The sequence below is a fragment of the Pteropus alecto genome, unplaced genomic scaffold (genome assembly GCF_000325575.1).
Source record: "Pteropus alecto unplaced genomic scaffold, ASM32557v1 scaffold80, whole genome shotgun sequence".
Taxonomy (NCBI): Eukaryota; Metazoa; Chordata; class Mammalia; order Chiroptera; family Pteropodidae; genus Pteropus; species Pteropus alecto.
In genome coordinates, this window is record NW_006430460.1 from 127,100 (window position 1) to 143,549 (window position 16,450).

General features: G+C 44.6%; 1 protein-coding gene across 4 annotated transcripts in view; it reads right to left on the reverse strand.

Annotated features, from left to right (window-relative positions):
- Positions 1–16,450, reverse strand: part of FRY (FRY microtubule binding protein) — a 261,839-nt gene that overhangs the window by 101,559 nt on the left and 143,830 nt on the right. For all 4 annotated transcript variants that reach the window (XM_025046870.1, XM_025046863.1, XM_006904798.3 and 1 more), the window contains exons 11-16: positions 15,948–16,049; positions 7,638–7,741; positions 7,074–7,182; positions 6,771–6,857; positions 1,544–1,715; positions 68–200 (exon numbers count right to left, since the gene is read on the reverse strand). In XM_025046870.1, coding sequence (XP_024902638.1) covers positions 68–200; positions 1,544–1,715; positions 6,771–6,857; positions 7,074–7,182; positions 7,638–7,741; positions 15,948–16,049 — 707 coding nt within the window. The remainder of the gene's footprint in view (positions 1–67; positions 201–1,543; positions 1,716–6,770; positions 6,858–7,073; positions 7,183–7,637; positions 7,742–15,947; positions 16,050–16,450) is intronic.

The window sequence follows — 16,450 nt, forward strand, 5'->3', positions numbered from 1 at the left end:
TGCACAGAATAAATGGGAAGAATCTCTGTTGGTGTCTTCCGGTTAACCGATTGCTCACTGTACTCACGTGATCATGTCCTCAGGTTCCTTGTTCAGCATCTGGACGTTAGTTAGCATCATACACCTTCCCACTTCTTTGTCAAGATGCCGTAAGATGTTGTCCACAGCTTTTCGTACTTGAGAGTAATATAATGACATGCCTGGAAAACGTGTGAGAGTTACACCTTTGACTAAATCTACCAGAGAATGAAAGCTCAGTTTGTATATCTTCTATGATATTTTTTACTTAAGACTTTCTAGTTGTCAATGGCTTCTTGGAGCAGAGTCCAATTCAATCTCTTATGTGCAGGACTCTGGCACAGTGCCCTGCAGAGTGGGTGTGCACCAAATAATCATTTAAATTTAATAAATAGGAATGCTAATACTTTGAAGAGAAATAGTTTCCAGGAGAGTTAAAATAAGCAAAGAAATAGAAAGTTCTGTTTTGGAATTTCCACGTTTCTGGTTTAATATAAGAAAATTCACCACTGTTGGTGATTATATGAATAAAAGATAATTCTCATTTGGGATTAGGATTTTCATAACTTCATATTATTTTCTGAAATATACATGTGGATTTCTTTTTAGTAAAATAAACAAAAGGACTTCTCATTATAAATTTTAAAGTGAAGGGAAATGTATTTCAGCTGTATTATTTTTACTGCTTTCATGTATTAATGTACATACAGCGGAAGACGAATATGTATAGCATGTATATTTCATGCATGCATTTTATATATTTATGTATGTACTGCAAATGAAAAATAAATTGCTTTGCATTTTCAATTTGTACTTTAATAAAATAGTTGGTAATGGTTATTTCTCATGCATTAAATCTTTATGGACTCATTTAAGCATGCAGAGCTAAGAATAAACATTTAAAACAAAATGTTTCCTTATGCTTCTCCTTCAGGGTTTGGAAACCAGGAACTATCTCAGCATAGTTTGTAGTAGGTTTCTAAATTCAGGTGCTCAGTCAGAAACGAACGCAGAAAAATCACCTCTTGGGATTAAGATCGCTAAATTAAAAAGAAAATAATCTCGTGTAGGCCAAATCCACAGTATAATCTGGCATATGTGGTATTTGGCATGGTTAAAACACAGCTTACACTGATTTTACTGAAGAAAAGAAGAAAAAAATGATAAAAGTGAATGAATATACACACACACAGACACAAATATAGTTGCTTTATAAAGAGCCTTATCTAACAAAGGACAGATGTCTTAGAAACTTACTGTAAATTGTAGATAATAGGAGAAGTATGAAACGGCCATGGACAAAAGTCTAACATTTAAATGGCAATGTGTTTACCACAAAGTTCCAAAAAGCTTAAAGGGCAGGAAAACAAATCCCAGTATTGAGTCAAACGGCACGATCACGTTGGAATGTTCCATCAGCTACTTTTACGAAGATTTTTTTCAAAGTGCATCTCACTAAGGGTAAGTATGTCCAGTCATTCTAAAGGTGTAATAAGGTCCAGAGCTAACTCATCTTTGAACCCACCTATCATTTTGGCTTCCTCTTCTGTGAGTGTTTTACTCAAGTATGTTTTCTTCACTCTCAGTGTGTTTCCGGAAGGGAGAACGGCGCCTGTAACGGGCATGGGGGGCTCGCCATCTTTCTGCTGCAAGCTATCCGCGATGACCAAGAACGCCCGCAAGCCGATGTTCATCCTCTGGGAGAGACAGCATGTTCAGGATACAAGCAAAGACCCAACCATTGCAGTGCAGTTAAACCATCAGCTTTTTAGAGAAGCTGAGCATGGCCCGCCCTCTAGATTATACTAATCTAGTAAAAGGCACAGGAGTTTAGGCTGAACCTATGAAAACAAAATTAAGTTTCTGCCACTATCCGTTGCTGCACCACAAGAAAACAGCTGGGAAGAGTTTCAACAATCTTGGAAGGTATGTTTGCGATGGTCGCACTCTTATTTGGGGGATCCTGGGTGCATCCCAAAAGGACAGGCAGTCACCCTCTGGAGCCGCTGCAACTAAGGTAAACTGAGGCAAAGATAAAGCTCTGCATCTCCGGGGAAGAGAGAGATGCCACGTGTGTTGATTCACAAAGACTGAACAAAACAGGCGTTCTGAACGTGAGTCACCAAACAAAAATCGTCTGCTTTTAATTGCAGGTGGCTGACTTTTGATTTACAAAAGCTAGCAGGTTTGAAAATAAATTTTAAAAATGCAATGCCACAGAATCTGTTATGGATAAAAAAAAAATACACAAATTTATAAGAAACGCCGTTCTGGGCCGGAACGTTATCTTCCACAGGCCCAAGTAAAGCATAATACTGGCTCTGGAAGGTGACTCGGTAATGGGCTCCCAGTAGCAATAGTCTCACAAGGCCAGAAGACACCAAAGCATCCGTACTTCCTTAAACAGCCGTGTGTAAAACATTTACATTCACGTTTTCAAAACTCATGAAATAGTACGTTCCGAAAGCGAACTACTACTATTCTATTCTAGGCCTAATCCTGGCAATCCAGACAGAATTTATCTATTCTGAATAAAATGTATTCAGAACTGCTCATCAACTCTCGTCTTTAAAACAGCCATGCAAGGAAGGTATGATTATTCTCATTTTTCAGGTGAGGAAACTGAGGCCACCTAACGAGTGAGTGGGAAGCTATACGTCGAAGCCAGGTTTTGCCCGAATCACCTATTCTGGGGTCCCGGACTCCATTTTTTAACATAAAGTAATATTGGTTTCTATTCATTTTAAACTATTTATTCTAGCTGCAGGAGTAATAATATTCCGACTAGGATTTTGTGGCAGTGTCTCTGGCTCATTTATACCCAATTCGACGTGTACTTTGTGATTTTGTGGTCTTTAATAATACCCTCTCTCCGTTTTCTAGAAAGAACGAGTATTAACTTTAAAAATCTTAACTGGATATTAACATCCATTAGCGCCCTCGTGTATTTTAGTAGTTCTTCCATGGAACGTTTTCTAGGCTTGCGTATTTTTTTGAGTTTCGAGAAACGTGTGTAGTCAGGCAGCCGCCATCACAGTCAAGGAATAAAATATTTCCATCGTCCCCCAGAGACCCCTCGTGCCTCTCTCTTCTCAGTCCCCCGACCCCAGGGTCTGACAAGCACCATCCTACTTCTGCCTGTAGCTCTGCCTTTTCCAGAACGTGACAGAAATGGAATTGAACAGCACATAGCCTTTGCGTCTGGCTTCTTTCACTTCACATGACACTTCTGAGATGTTGCTGAAGGATCAGAGGCTGCTTCCTTTACACTGTCGGCAAGTACCCCACTGCACCGATGGTTCAGTTTGATGAGCCATTCACTGGCGCCTGAACTTGCTCTGATTTCTTAGGGTTAGTGAGTGTGAGTATGGCGGCTGTATGCATTCACGCCAGCCTCCGTGGATGTTTGAATTTCTCTTGGATAAATATCTGGAGGTGGAAGAAATGCTGTCATACGGTAGGTGTCTGTTTAACCTTCTAAAAACTGCCCTGCCGTTTTCTAATGTGGCCGTACATTTTTGCATTCTCACAAAAATAACGTGACATTGCAACTGCTCTGGATCTTTCTCGGCACTTTTCATTGTGGTTCGAACTTCCTTTTTCCCAATGACTGATGTTGTTGACATCTGTTCATGAGCTTGTTGGTCACTTGTGTCTCTTCTTTGCTGAAGAGGCTGTTCATTTTGCCCATTTAAAAAAAAAAATTTTTTTTTTTTAATTGTTGAGTTGGGAGAGTTCTTTATAAATTCTTAATGTAAGTGCTTTATCAGATACGTGTTTTGCAAATACTTTCTCCCGGACTGTGACTCTACACTTTATGAAGAGTGTCTTTTAAACCACAGACATTTTATATTTTGATGGTGCTCATTTTATTTTCTTTTGCAATTTATGTTTTTGGTGTCCCGAGTAATATTTTGCCCACAAAGATTTTTATCTTCTGTTTTCTTCTGGAAGATCTGTAATGTTGGATTTTAATTTTAGGTTTGTGATTCATTCTGAGTTAATTTTTGCCTACGGTGAAAATTATAGGTGAGGGTTGTTACTTTCCAGTGGTTGTGCAATCGTTCAGCTCCGCTAACCGGAGAGGCCATCCGTTATCACTGAAATGACTTGGAACTTTGTCCAGAACCCTTGACCGTACCTGTGTGGGTCTATTCCTGGGGTTCTAGTCTGTTCCGTTGGTCTTTATCGTCATCCTTCCGCCAGCACTGCCATTGGAGTTTTACAGAGAGTTTGAAATCAGGACATGCTAGCCCTCCGATTTTATTCTTTTGCGAAATTGTGTTGGTTATTCTAGTTCGTTATACTTTCCACATAAATTTTAGAAAAAGCGATCATGCTAAGGGATTTTAATTGGGATTATTATTGGGATTATTGGGAACAACTTACCTTTTTAGAATCTTAAGTGCTTCAGTGCGCAATTTAATTGGGATTATTATTGGGATTATTTGGGAACAACTGACCTTTTTAGAATCTTAAGTGCTTCAGCGCGCAAACAGGAGTTCTCTCCATTTAGCTGGGATTTCTGATTCCTCTTAACTTTTAGTTTTCAGTATACAAATCTTGCATATATTTTGTTAGCTTTCCTGCTAAGTCTTTTGTTTTCATTGCTACTGTAAATTGTTCAACTTCTACTTGTTCATTCCTACAATATAGAAATACATTGAGTTTAAACATTTCTCTAATATCTTGGAAACTTTCTAAAATAACTTATTAGTTCTAGTAGTTTTTCTGTATATTCTTTGATATTTTCTGTATAGGCAATCATGTCTCTGAATAAAGTAAGTTTTATGTCTCCTTTTTAAATCCATATGCCTTTTATTTCTTCTTCTTGCTTCTGGCACTGGCTAGGACCCCCAGTTCCATGTTATTAGATCAAGACAAACATGAGAGAAATGGGGGGCCGAGAAATCCTCTCACAGGCGAGTGAATTCTTAAGACGACGAGGGTGAGTATCGGACACCATCTAGGCCTGAACAGACACAAGATGCTTATCTGGAAATCTCCTGTTGGGTGGTGGTGTGATACACGCTCTGCGGTAAGATCACTCTTCAGCTCCCTGGGCCTCGTTCCACCGGCTGCTTCCGAAATGCTATTTAAGACCCAATCTGGATTTGTTTCTTGAGAAATTGTGCCTCATAACATATGTCATCAAGCGTACGCCATCTTCTGAGTGGACTAGTCTCGCCCTGTGTGTGCTGTCGAGCGGGGTCAGGGGTAGGCCTCTGAGCTTCTGGTTACCAACTACTGATAAACCAACTCTTCTACAACCGTATAAGGTCAAGAGAAATAGAAGATACTCGAATATCTCCTATTTTTTGACAGTTTTTTAAAAAACTGTAACTCCAACTGCTCTTCACAGAGAGGTTAAGTAATCCATCCTTGACTGGATGAGAGAAGAACTGAGGGTAGATGTCACAGATGGTGATAATGATGGTGGCAGCTTTCAATGCTCCTTTTAGACAAACAACCCGGTAACTCTGATAGTTGATTGTAAAAGATAGTAGAGCCCTGTCTCCTAAGAAGTGAAAGATATTTGGAGAACATTCCGAGCAAGGGAAGTTTGGGGTCTGGGTCCCAATCCAAAATGGACCAAAATGCCCTGGGTTTGCACGGGCTCTCTGTCTCCCTCACTGGCCCATGGGCCATGGCTGCAGCCATTCCAAAAGCCATGATGTCATTACACGACAGAAACTCTCGTCTGGGGGCTTCTCCAGCTGTCCTCAGACCTGTGGCAACCTGAGCACCAAGAAGAGATCCAGGCTGTGGTGGGAAGAAGGTGGGGTGCCAGGAGACCCGGGCTCCCTTTGCTAACAAGCAGCCACTTATTTCGAGCTTCTGGCCTCTGCGTCTCCTTCCTCACCGACAGAATGAAGGAGCCAGACGACGCCACAGTGATGACAGGAACAATCTTCAAAAAAATTTCTTAGGGTGTGCAATTTTTTTCTTTTGATCTGCGTCCGAGTTTGTAATATCGTGAACGTCACAATTCTGCGAGGTGATGTAGAGAGTACGTCGTCCATCGCGCTGGTGGGAAGGCTGAGGTCCAGGGAGGTCAAGGCCATACCACCGGTAAAAGCAGCAGTGTCTGCGGCAAGTGGGTGACCCAGCTCCGCGGACTTCCGGTCCCGCGCTCTCCCTGCGGCCCCACAGCGAAGGCCGCACAGAGGCGGCTTGCCAGGCGTACTTTTCTCAGCCAACGGTGCTTTCTAAACTTGAACTTGGAAGGTGCTTCCCCCTTGCCCAGGCCCCACTACTCCGCGCTGTGTCTCATGCTGTGTCACTTGCTTCCACGGCCCGCCTGGCCCCGAGTGTGAGGCTGTCTCAGAAACACGCTGGCATATGTCGCTTATTTAACCTCCCTGGATTTTAGGATTTTATTTGTTCCTTTGATTCATCGCTTCCCAATACTCCGCTTGTCAATGTGCGTCAGAATAGTTGGAAGTGAAAGTACTGACTTTTCTAAGACAAAACCACCTATGCTGTAGTGAGGTTATCTTTTTTGGGGGCCAAAATTTACTCAATCATGTGAGATCAGAACATGGTAGCATGTCGACCCTTAGCGTTCTAAGCCTATTCACCCAAAATCCTACTTCTAAAATTCCTCCTCTGTACTGTTTAGTCAAATTACACGGACAGACACAGATAGGAGACTTTGGAAAAGATGTCGTCACCCACCCCTCGAAGTCACAAATGTGTGGCTCTGCCAATGCCCCCCGCTGCTAGAAATACCAGAGAAGGGTCATTCGTACCTCTGGGTTGAGACTGAAAGCTTTGGCTGGCTTTCCCACGCAAAGAAAATCAAAAATGATTTCTTTCATTGCAAAATCTAATCGCTCCTGTAGTGAAAAAGAGAAAACCAAACAAAAAAGTGTGAAAATACAAACTAAACATGAAACGTCCACTTTCGTCGCATGCACCAAACAGGCGGCTGCTAAGGAGAAGAGGGGTCCTGCTCAGTGTCACCGGTCACCATACCCGCCAAACCGCTTTAGCCGCTGGTACTTCCTGAGGGGGTGACCGGCTACCCGAAGGCAGTGGGAAGACTCCGTTACCTGGGCGATGAACTGAATGATTTTCACGAAGATGTTGAGAGGCATATCCCGGGGCACCACGCCGCGGGACCCTTTGGGGAAAAGAGTGGCGATGATGGTGATGAGCCGGCTGAAAGATAAGGGGAGAGAGAGAGAACAAGGAGGATGGGCTGAGCCCAGTTCCTCACGGAAAACGGAAAACAGCAGGTGCGCCATCTTATCTGAGTTATCAGAGTCACAAGAAAACAAACCACTGCATCCTTTCTCCATTAGCATAATTACTCTGTGAAAACTGTTTCTGGAAAACTAAGGGCAGTGGGGAAAATGGCAGCCACTTCCTTTGTTAAGGTGACAAAGGCAGCCCTGGACATGGACCCTGGCCGTCCTGGTCGAGGCTGGAGTTTCTATCACGGCTGCCGGCCCAACGACTCAGGAGAGCCTGAAGATGTCCTGAGTACTGAGATCTTCTAGAAAGTGCCAGCTTCGACCAGCTTCTGGCTGGGTCAGCGTAGGTAAGCAATAAAACGAAACACTCTCTCCAGTGGCTGAGGGACGTGTGGCCACGAAGCCACGCTGGCTCCTTACCTCTGAGTAGCTGTGTTGCTTTCGCATTTAATTCGAATCATGTAAACCCAAAGTAACCTGTACAGAGATTCCAGGGCAACTCGGGCCATCTTGGGGTCTTTATTCTACGACAGAAACCAGCACGTGAGATTGAGAGTAAACAGAGACAGGCGTATGACAATTATTTTCTGGATGCTGGGACACCGAAGGCCCCGGGTGGGTGGCAAGTCACCCATGAGGCACACCCATCGTTGGGGACTCATGGGGTCTTTGCTCCCAGTGTCCATGGGGTAAATCATCTATGACGAGGGACCCAAAGAGCCCTGAGGCTGAAACAGAGGCGTTCTGGGGGAGGCTTGTCATCCTCTCCGTGGCCAAGGTGAACACTTGAGACTGCCTTCCTCCTCCGGCTCCAGGGAACCCGATCGGCCAAGAGAAGAACCGATCTGTCCTATGTCACTGTGTCCTGGTAGACGCTGTTACCGCCTTGCTTCCCTAGCCCTTGCCCCCCACCTCCCGTCTAACCACCCTCCAGCGTTTACTGGGACAGCTGTGTGGCAGGCGCCCTGCTAGAACCAGGCCACCGAGAGGAAAGATCACCTTTTCCGCCAGGTGGTCACCAACTGTGGGGGACGCGGACGGAATATAAACGACTAAGGTGTCAGAAAACCGGCAGGGGCTGGGGCTGGCAGATGGAGAGAGGTAGCCGGTGGCAAACCCAACGAAGGAAGCAGGAAACGGTTTCCGGGGGCGGACGGAAACACAGGCGAACCTCCACCCCTCACCCGTTCACCTAGCAAACACCTGAGCGGCCACATGGGCCAGAGACTGTGTGTGGCACTAGGAACCTGGGACTGTGTGAACAAACGGTAGGGAAGGAGAGCATTTTAGGTGACAGCACATGGACGCCAGGAGAGCTAGTGAAGAGGGGCCCCGTGCCAGGGCCTGGGGCCCAGCGAGCGGCAGTGGTCGGGGAGGCTCCAGTGGAAGGCAGGGGTCACACGAGGGACCCTGTGTGGCATGCAAACCAAGGGGACTGCTTCTCACGACAGGAAGTGCTATGAGCAAGGAGACCACGTAAGAAGGCCTGGCTGGCGGGCGGGATGGCACAGAGGCCAAGACACCAGCAGTGGCTCAGCCGCCGAGGAAGCCACCAGACTGTCCCACTTACGCTGTCCTGCTTCTGTTCCCCTCTATTTAAAAAGCGCCGTTGGGTGGTTGCCCCAGCGCCTGTGGGATCAAGGTGACACTTCCAGACGTGGCGTACCTGGCCTACCTCTTCCGCCCCCACCCCGTCATTCTCCCACAGGCTCCCCGAAGCCCACCAGGCCACGTTCATTCCCTCTCCATGCCAGGAGTGGGGTTCCCTCACGCCCGCCCCTGCCCCTCTGCAGTCCACTCGAATGTCATCTCCTTCGTGCAGTCCCTGTCCCTCCCCAGTGCCCTGAATCCCATCCCATTAAGATCACTTCCTCCTGTAAAGGGGTCAAACCCATGGCGATGGGAGACCAGGCTTTGGGTGGTGAGTACACAATGTGACATACAGGTGATGTACGTGGAACTGTACGCTTGAAACTTATGAACCAGCGTCACCCCAATAAATTCAAAAAGCAGAATTCAAAAATAAAACATACGAAGAGTAAACAAAAAAGTGTGTCCGCCAACTCTGAAGCCCCCATCCCATCACTTGCTCCATTTCGACTATAATCTTGTCTCTCCTGCAGATAACGTGTCCTGACTTTACGATAATCACTTCTCTGCTCTACTTTGTATTTTCACCATCCATAGTTTAGTTTAATCTTTCGAAATTAAAAAACAAACAAACAAAACTCTTCTCTCCCCAGGGTCTCCCACCCTCACATGAACTGCTAGCGGGGCCCTTCAGCTTTCCGTGGGGTCTGGTTCGGATGTCTGAAGGGACACTGTTCACCCCGACATCTCTTGGGTCCCCCCGTTCTGCAGGGGACTGATACGTGTTTGCTAAACTGTCTTTAAAACACTCGACTTTCTCACAGGTCTTTTGCTTTACGTTACGTCTCCCCTTCGCTTATTCGTGTATCTTGTCCTGTTTTAGCTGCCGTATTCTTAGGGTTTTTGTAGAAATCGTAACTGTTTAGAAATTACCTAGGATAAAGTTTATCTTTGAACTATTTTCTGAATAAAGACGTCTCGTGAATAAATTCTAGGGAGATTATAGGAAGTAGATTTTTAGATTTAGGAAAGCTAAGTTTCTTATTCTATGTAGTTTTAAAGTAACTTTTTAGTGTGGTCAATATAACATTCTACATTTCTGTACACACTTCAGTCTGTTTCTGGATTTCTTTCTTCGTTCTGTTCGTCTGTCTGTTCACGCACGAATACCACACCATTTTAATTTTTGAGGCCTTAGAATGCATTTTACTATCTGGTAGGGCCTACCTTCCACTGGCCCCTGCTCTTTTTCTTCTTAGGGTTTTTCCAGATATTTCTGCATGTTTATTGTTCCAGATAAACTTTATAAGTATTCTAGCTCCAGGAAAAAAAAAAAAGCCCCAACTTTTTAGATGTATACATTTATACATAAAGGATGAATTTTTTTGCCTGTTAGTAAAACAGGTAAGATTATTAGCTTATATTCTATTGAACGTCTTGGTGACATAAGGAAACTTTAAACTACTAAACTATTTCAGGACTTCTAGCTATCCTTCCTCCACTGACTGCACCTCGCAAACGTCCGCGACGTGCTGAGTGGGGTTAAAAGCAGACCGCACGCACGCGTGCCTGGGCTTGCACCCGACCGGCTCTGCAGTGTGCGGGGCGCGGCCAACCTGGGGGAAGGTCCTTCATCTCTCTGGGCCCCCATTTTCCCTGTGAAGAGCCATGAGAACCCCATCTGCCTCCCTGGGGTCTGCAGAGAATGGAGCAAGTCAACACGCACAGGGACCGCGCTCTGCCGCTGCCCCAAAACCGGATTACGAACGAGGCCCCAGGGCCCCGCAGGCAGCGGGTGGTGCGGGCTGACTCCGGCTGCGCATGCCGGGGGTGTGAGTGCTGCCTCCTCTGTGAATCCCTTTGCTGGTGCATATCCGTGTGTCACAGGCGCTTCGTGCAGTGCTCAGGGTTCTGTCACGTGCCTCATCTCACACTGAGTCCCCCTGGGGTAGGGCCACTAGCAGCTAAGCTTCGCCCAGGAGCCTGGAGCAACCTAGAAAGCATCCCAGGGGGGATACGATGCTCTCAGCTTCTAGAACGTTAGTCTATCCCCTTACTTGTGTGTTTCTCGCCAGACTCTGAGCTCCTGGAATTCTGGGTGGTTCGTCTTTGTGTCCTCAGTGACTGCCATACAGCAGGTTACCGGTAAACACCAAATTTTTACAAAGCACATCGTGAGTAGCAGCTGAAAATTTGATGCATAAGCAAGATTTCTTTACACAGAACCCACGTGGCAGGCAACCCCTTCCGTGTAGCCGAAGCTAATCCACGTGACATCACGGAACATCTTACATGCGCATGGCATTCTGATATTTCAAAAGTGCTTCACATACCACGACATCCGCTGAGGGATTCTATCATGGAAAGAGGCCAAATGACTCGCTCGAAGTCATCAGGCTCGTGAATGACAGCCTGGGTAGCAACCGACTTCTGCTCCCCAAGGGCTGTTTTCTCAGAAACTGCAGTGTATACAACACACCGTGCTTAGGACGTCAGGTGCTGCTCTCAGTTCGGATCAATACTTTAACTGATTTTAATGCTCACGACAACCTGGGAAGCAGATCCTGTGATGCTCTCGAGCCATGAGGCACGGAAGGGCTGACACGTGGCAGAGCCAGAATGTGAACCTGGGCGACCAGGGTGTTCAAAGCGTCAATTTTTTTCCACTTCAGTTTAGTATTATGTGGCGGCTGCTCAGAGGTGCTACCGGCAACATCCCGGATTGCTCTCTGCTTGAAAGCAGGACTTCTCCCTCATTGCCTTTGTGTTCCCATAGCAGCTAACATAATAGGGGCTGGATGTATATTTCCAAGATGCAGATGTTTTTAGCACATGACTCAAACCACTGGTTTCTGCGTCAAAGAACTCTACTTCGAGATCGAAAGTGTGTTCTCTCATTGGAAACTGCTTTTCCATTAACTATTTAACCGATAGATTAATTATGGATCTGAAGTTGCATTGATAAAACTATCCAACAAACTGGTAGATTTCGGGGTGAACCTTTCCTGGACCCCTGCACTTCACCCTGGTCATGTGACACGCCAGCCTGCCCGACACCATACCCGTCTGCTCTAAATGTTGCTTTTGACTTAGTTACAGCAACTCACTGCAAACAGTGACAAGCAGAGAGGACTGAATCCACCGATAACTTAACTGGTGACAGGTTCACCGGACAGACCAGAGTTTAAGGTCCGTGAGTGGACGCCAAGTCACCTGTGCGTTTCTGGAGATTCTCGTGCACGCTAAGGTAAACATCTATCGCCACAGATTGACAAACAATTTTAGTCACCTTTCGATCCTGTCATACTCAGATACCTTCTGGTTTTCTCTTCTATTTCAATGAAAGCCACTCAGGTAAACGAATTTCTCCCTGCTGTATTCCCTTGCACGTCACAGTCAAGACCTTGATTCTTCGTGGCATTTCCGTTTGATACTTGAATCAATTTGCTTTCCTCGTATTTTACTCTTTTTCATGACTATATTATCCATATAACATACATGCTACAGTTTTGAATACCCTCTATAATTACTGTACCGGCAATTTACGGAGATCACGTCCCTATTCAATGGCTGAATAAATAAGGAATTCATGAAAAGTAATACGCCTGTCATCTGATCGTTAATTTTTAGACTCAGTTTATAGGCGCTACGAGAATCTGTGTATTCCACTCTGAAATGTGCCTCTGACAGATCTGAAACGGGTGATAAGAGATGTTCTCATTTTTAGAAATAAGGTTAATAGCAAAGCAGAATAACTACTTCTTGAAAATTAATATTTAAAATAGCTAATACTGTCCCGCTCGTTTAAATTTGGTATTTCTGAAGAGAACAGTAGCTGTTTTCAAATAAATGGCGCCACACATTTTAATGCATTTGGGCAGACTGGGATCCTTAATCTATTTCTCAGTGGCTCCACTTATGAAATAAAGATATTAATACACTTACTATTATATGAAAAGCTAAAACAAGCCCTCCTTGAACTTCACTCTGCCCATTACACACAAATCTGTATTAGGTGCCGAAGACAAGTTTCAGCAAATCATTTCTGACAAGCGCACTTTTTTTGAGATCCCTAGGAGAAATTAAAAGACCTTCCTCTCGCCCCCCGCCCTGCCTGTGCCCGACTCTAGTACGTCACCCTCCATCATGACATCCTGTTCGATCTTCTTTCTAGCAGTTACCGCTACCCGAAGTGTTTTTTCTCACACCTGTGTTTACTTGTTTACCGTCTGCCTCCCCCACTAAATCACAAGGTCTGAGAGACCAGAGTGTGTTGCTGTCTTACTCACCACTCATCCCCAGCACCTACAACACTGCCTGGGACACGTGCAGAGAATTGTTGACCGAGTGACCGACTGAATAAAGGAATGCGTTCAAGTTCTAGCTCAAGCAGGGACTGAGATGAGAAGAGGAGAACCTTTTTTTAAATTCCGTACTTTGATTTCTAGGACGATGGAGCTAGGCTGACTAATGTTTCAGTTTCACATGAGGAGTGGCTGGCTATCTGGGCAAAACTTCTAGAAAAGCATCAATAGCACCCATGAAAACACAGGGAGAACTCAGTGTGGCCTGTGACATTTATATAACGACCCATGACAATGCATGTGAGCCCCTACCTGGTTCATAACCGAGCTCGAAGGACTGAGAACTATTCTTGTTATCAGTTGTCGAGTAAATATGTTTCTTAACTTTTGGGGTTTCTTTCTGGCTGCCAAGTTCAATGTCTTGGGTTCAAAGCCCAGGCTCATTACTTAAGCATGCGTGGGGCAGGGGGGACCCCGGGAGGGAGGGTGATGGAGGGAGAAAGGGGAAGGCTAATGGGGGAAGATGGGTTTGCTGGTCCTTTATGACATGACACTTCTGAAGCCATGTTAGTTTTTCCTCAGCTCTCCCCGCCCCCCATCCTGCCCCCACACACTGAGGACTCATGAGGTGTTGGAAGGTTTTCTGTGTATTTATGACATTTTCAAATGGTCCCATTTAATCCATACTGGGTTTACTTCTAAACATATGTGATATAATTTCCTTTTGATTGTAACTCGTCAAGGATATTTTTATGTCTTTTAGCCTCCATGGGGTGAATTTCCAACAATTTTTTACCCATAAAGCAAAATATCACAGCCTTTACTTGGCCTAATAACTACCTTTCCCGCCTCACGGGGTCCAGACCTCTAGGAACGGCACAGGGCACTCCCTACTCCCAGCTCTTCACCTGCCACGTCTGTGCCACGTGTTTTGCAACCTCATTACATAACATCCCCCAAAGAAAGGCCAAGCTCCTAGAGGACGGGAACTCTATATCTAGTTGCTTTTATAGTTGACTTCCAGAACCTTCCCCAGCACCTCATTCCATGACCACTTTGTAAAACACTTGATGAACTGAGCTGAATTCTGGAATGCGGTTCGGCCTCTACCCTACTGACTCTTTGTGATCTACTGCCCTTCCCTTTCATGAAATCCCAAAGCTTGAAGTGTTTGTATGGAGAAACATCTTTCTGTAGGGCCACTGACAACCCTGTCATTAAGTCTTTTGGGCGGCCTTTGACCAGAGTTCCAAACAATGTTCTAACTTTGAAGCAATTAAGTTCCAAAGTAAGATTATGCTGCTGTATTTCAATCCCAACTTTAAACAATAAAAATTTTGGTCTTTTTGGCCACAACAGTAAACTGTCATACAAAATATAATTTGAACTAAAATTCATCACAAGCACATTTGGCATAATAGATACCGAAAAATGCACTGTGAACATATCATAATTTCTCTTCTTTGTTTTGAACAAAATGACCACTTTCTATCTGGGTAAAATGTAAAATTAAAAAAAAATAATAACAATAAAGCATGTTTAGCTGGAACCAATTACTGGATAACTTAAAAGTGGACCAAATCACACACGAGAAAGATACTGGGCCATGTGTTAGAGCTCTATGACAGATGGATAAATCCCTAAAAAAATACCTCAAAGTGGCCATTATGTCACAGTTGATCACCCTGAAAAAGTTTTGTTTTTCAGAATACTTAAAAGCTTAACCCTATATCCACTGCTTTTATAGTTCAGTGCCAATTTGAAGAGAATAAGTGATTCTAATCTTGGATTTCACCATCAGCCTTTAAAGCCAGTATATAGCCGATGCTTAAAACAGCTCTAGTGCAGATTATCATGTAATTATGATAAATGCCAAAGTAATATAATTAATCTTAACTACTTCACCAAATTAAAATATCTTAGAACGAAAAAGAAAAGGCGACACATATAAGCACACACAGGATTGTATGAGCCAGTACATTTCTCAAAAGTTCTAAAGGAGTGAATATCAGCTTCCTAAAAGAAATCCGACATCTTTGCACACAGCTGGGGACGACTATGGAACCCATGTGCTAGGCGCACCAACATTGGGATGACTTTCATTTAGTTGTCTCTTGCCAATAGGTCACACTACAAGCCCCAAAGTACTCATCACTCTCAAGGCACAAAGCCAGTTTCAGAGGGAATCGTTACGGCTGCTGTCACTGCAGGTTCCTGCATCTCGGGAACCGTGACTTTGCCCCCACATTCCCCAGCCGCCTGTGCCACCTCCCCAAGGAGACTCGCTCAGTGAAGGCTCAGCACTGACCTGCAGACGCGTGGCCGGAATACAGCGCCTTAAAACGATCATGAAGAGTAGTGGCGGGAAATAAGTGTGTTCTGTTACTAAGTCAACCCGCCCACAGAATGGAAACCCCCCTCACCCCAGGAATGTTCCTAGAATTGGGGGAAGGGCGGGGTAGAGGAGCTTCTGAAATCAATTCACGTGCTTCTACCAATGAAGTATGACTTCCCTTTTTTAAAATCATTTAGATTTTTTTATAGTTTTTTTTTTATTGCGACAATAGTTGAATACAGAAGAGCATTTAATTTTACTTTCAAAGTGACCTTATTAGAAAAGATTACCCCCAGTTTATTGTGATTTCTCTTATCACTACTCACCTTTTAGAACTGGCTGTAATTTATAAGAACAACTCTAATTAATGTGTTTTTCATTATTTCAACAGTACAGGACAATTGTCCCACAAACGCTCACAGAAGCACAGATATCCGATTAAGAACTATATATGTTTTTATCTAAGAGTTTTTTGTTTAAGAAAAGCCAGCAAATACTAACCTTCAGGTTGGATAAGCAGTTGTTGAGGAAAATGTGCCACCTGCTTAGAAACAGCTGCTTCTGACTGACACAGAGTAGACAGGTCACCAGAGGGTACAAGGCCTGAGGAGAAAGGAGATGAGGTCACAGGAGGGTTTATATTCTGACACACCAGGTGACACGCGTTCTCGGGGGCCACAGCCAACCACCTCCCTCTGTGGCCTGTATAGACCAGAATAAAGGGGATCTCAGAACACGATTAGGCCCAACGGGCGCCATACAGAGGTGGACATTTCACCAACGCTTTCTGATGACGGTGGAGATGGAATAATCTAGAGATCTGTATAGTGTACAAGTGTGTGATAAGCGAAAATCACTGATTTAGCCTCCGGTTATAAATTTTCAAAGCAAACTCATTTTCCTCGCTCCCTCTCAGTCCTCAGAAGGAAAGCAGGAAGGCTCGCTCATTCTGAAAATGTTCCTGGCTTTTTCGCTCATAAACATCGACTAGCGTGTCCCCGACT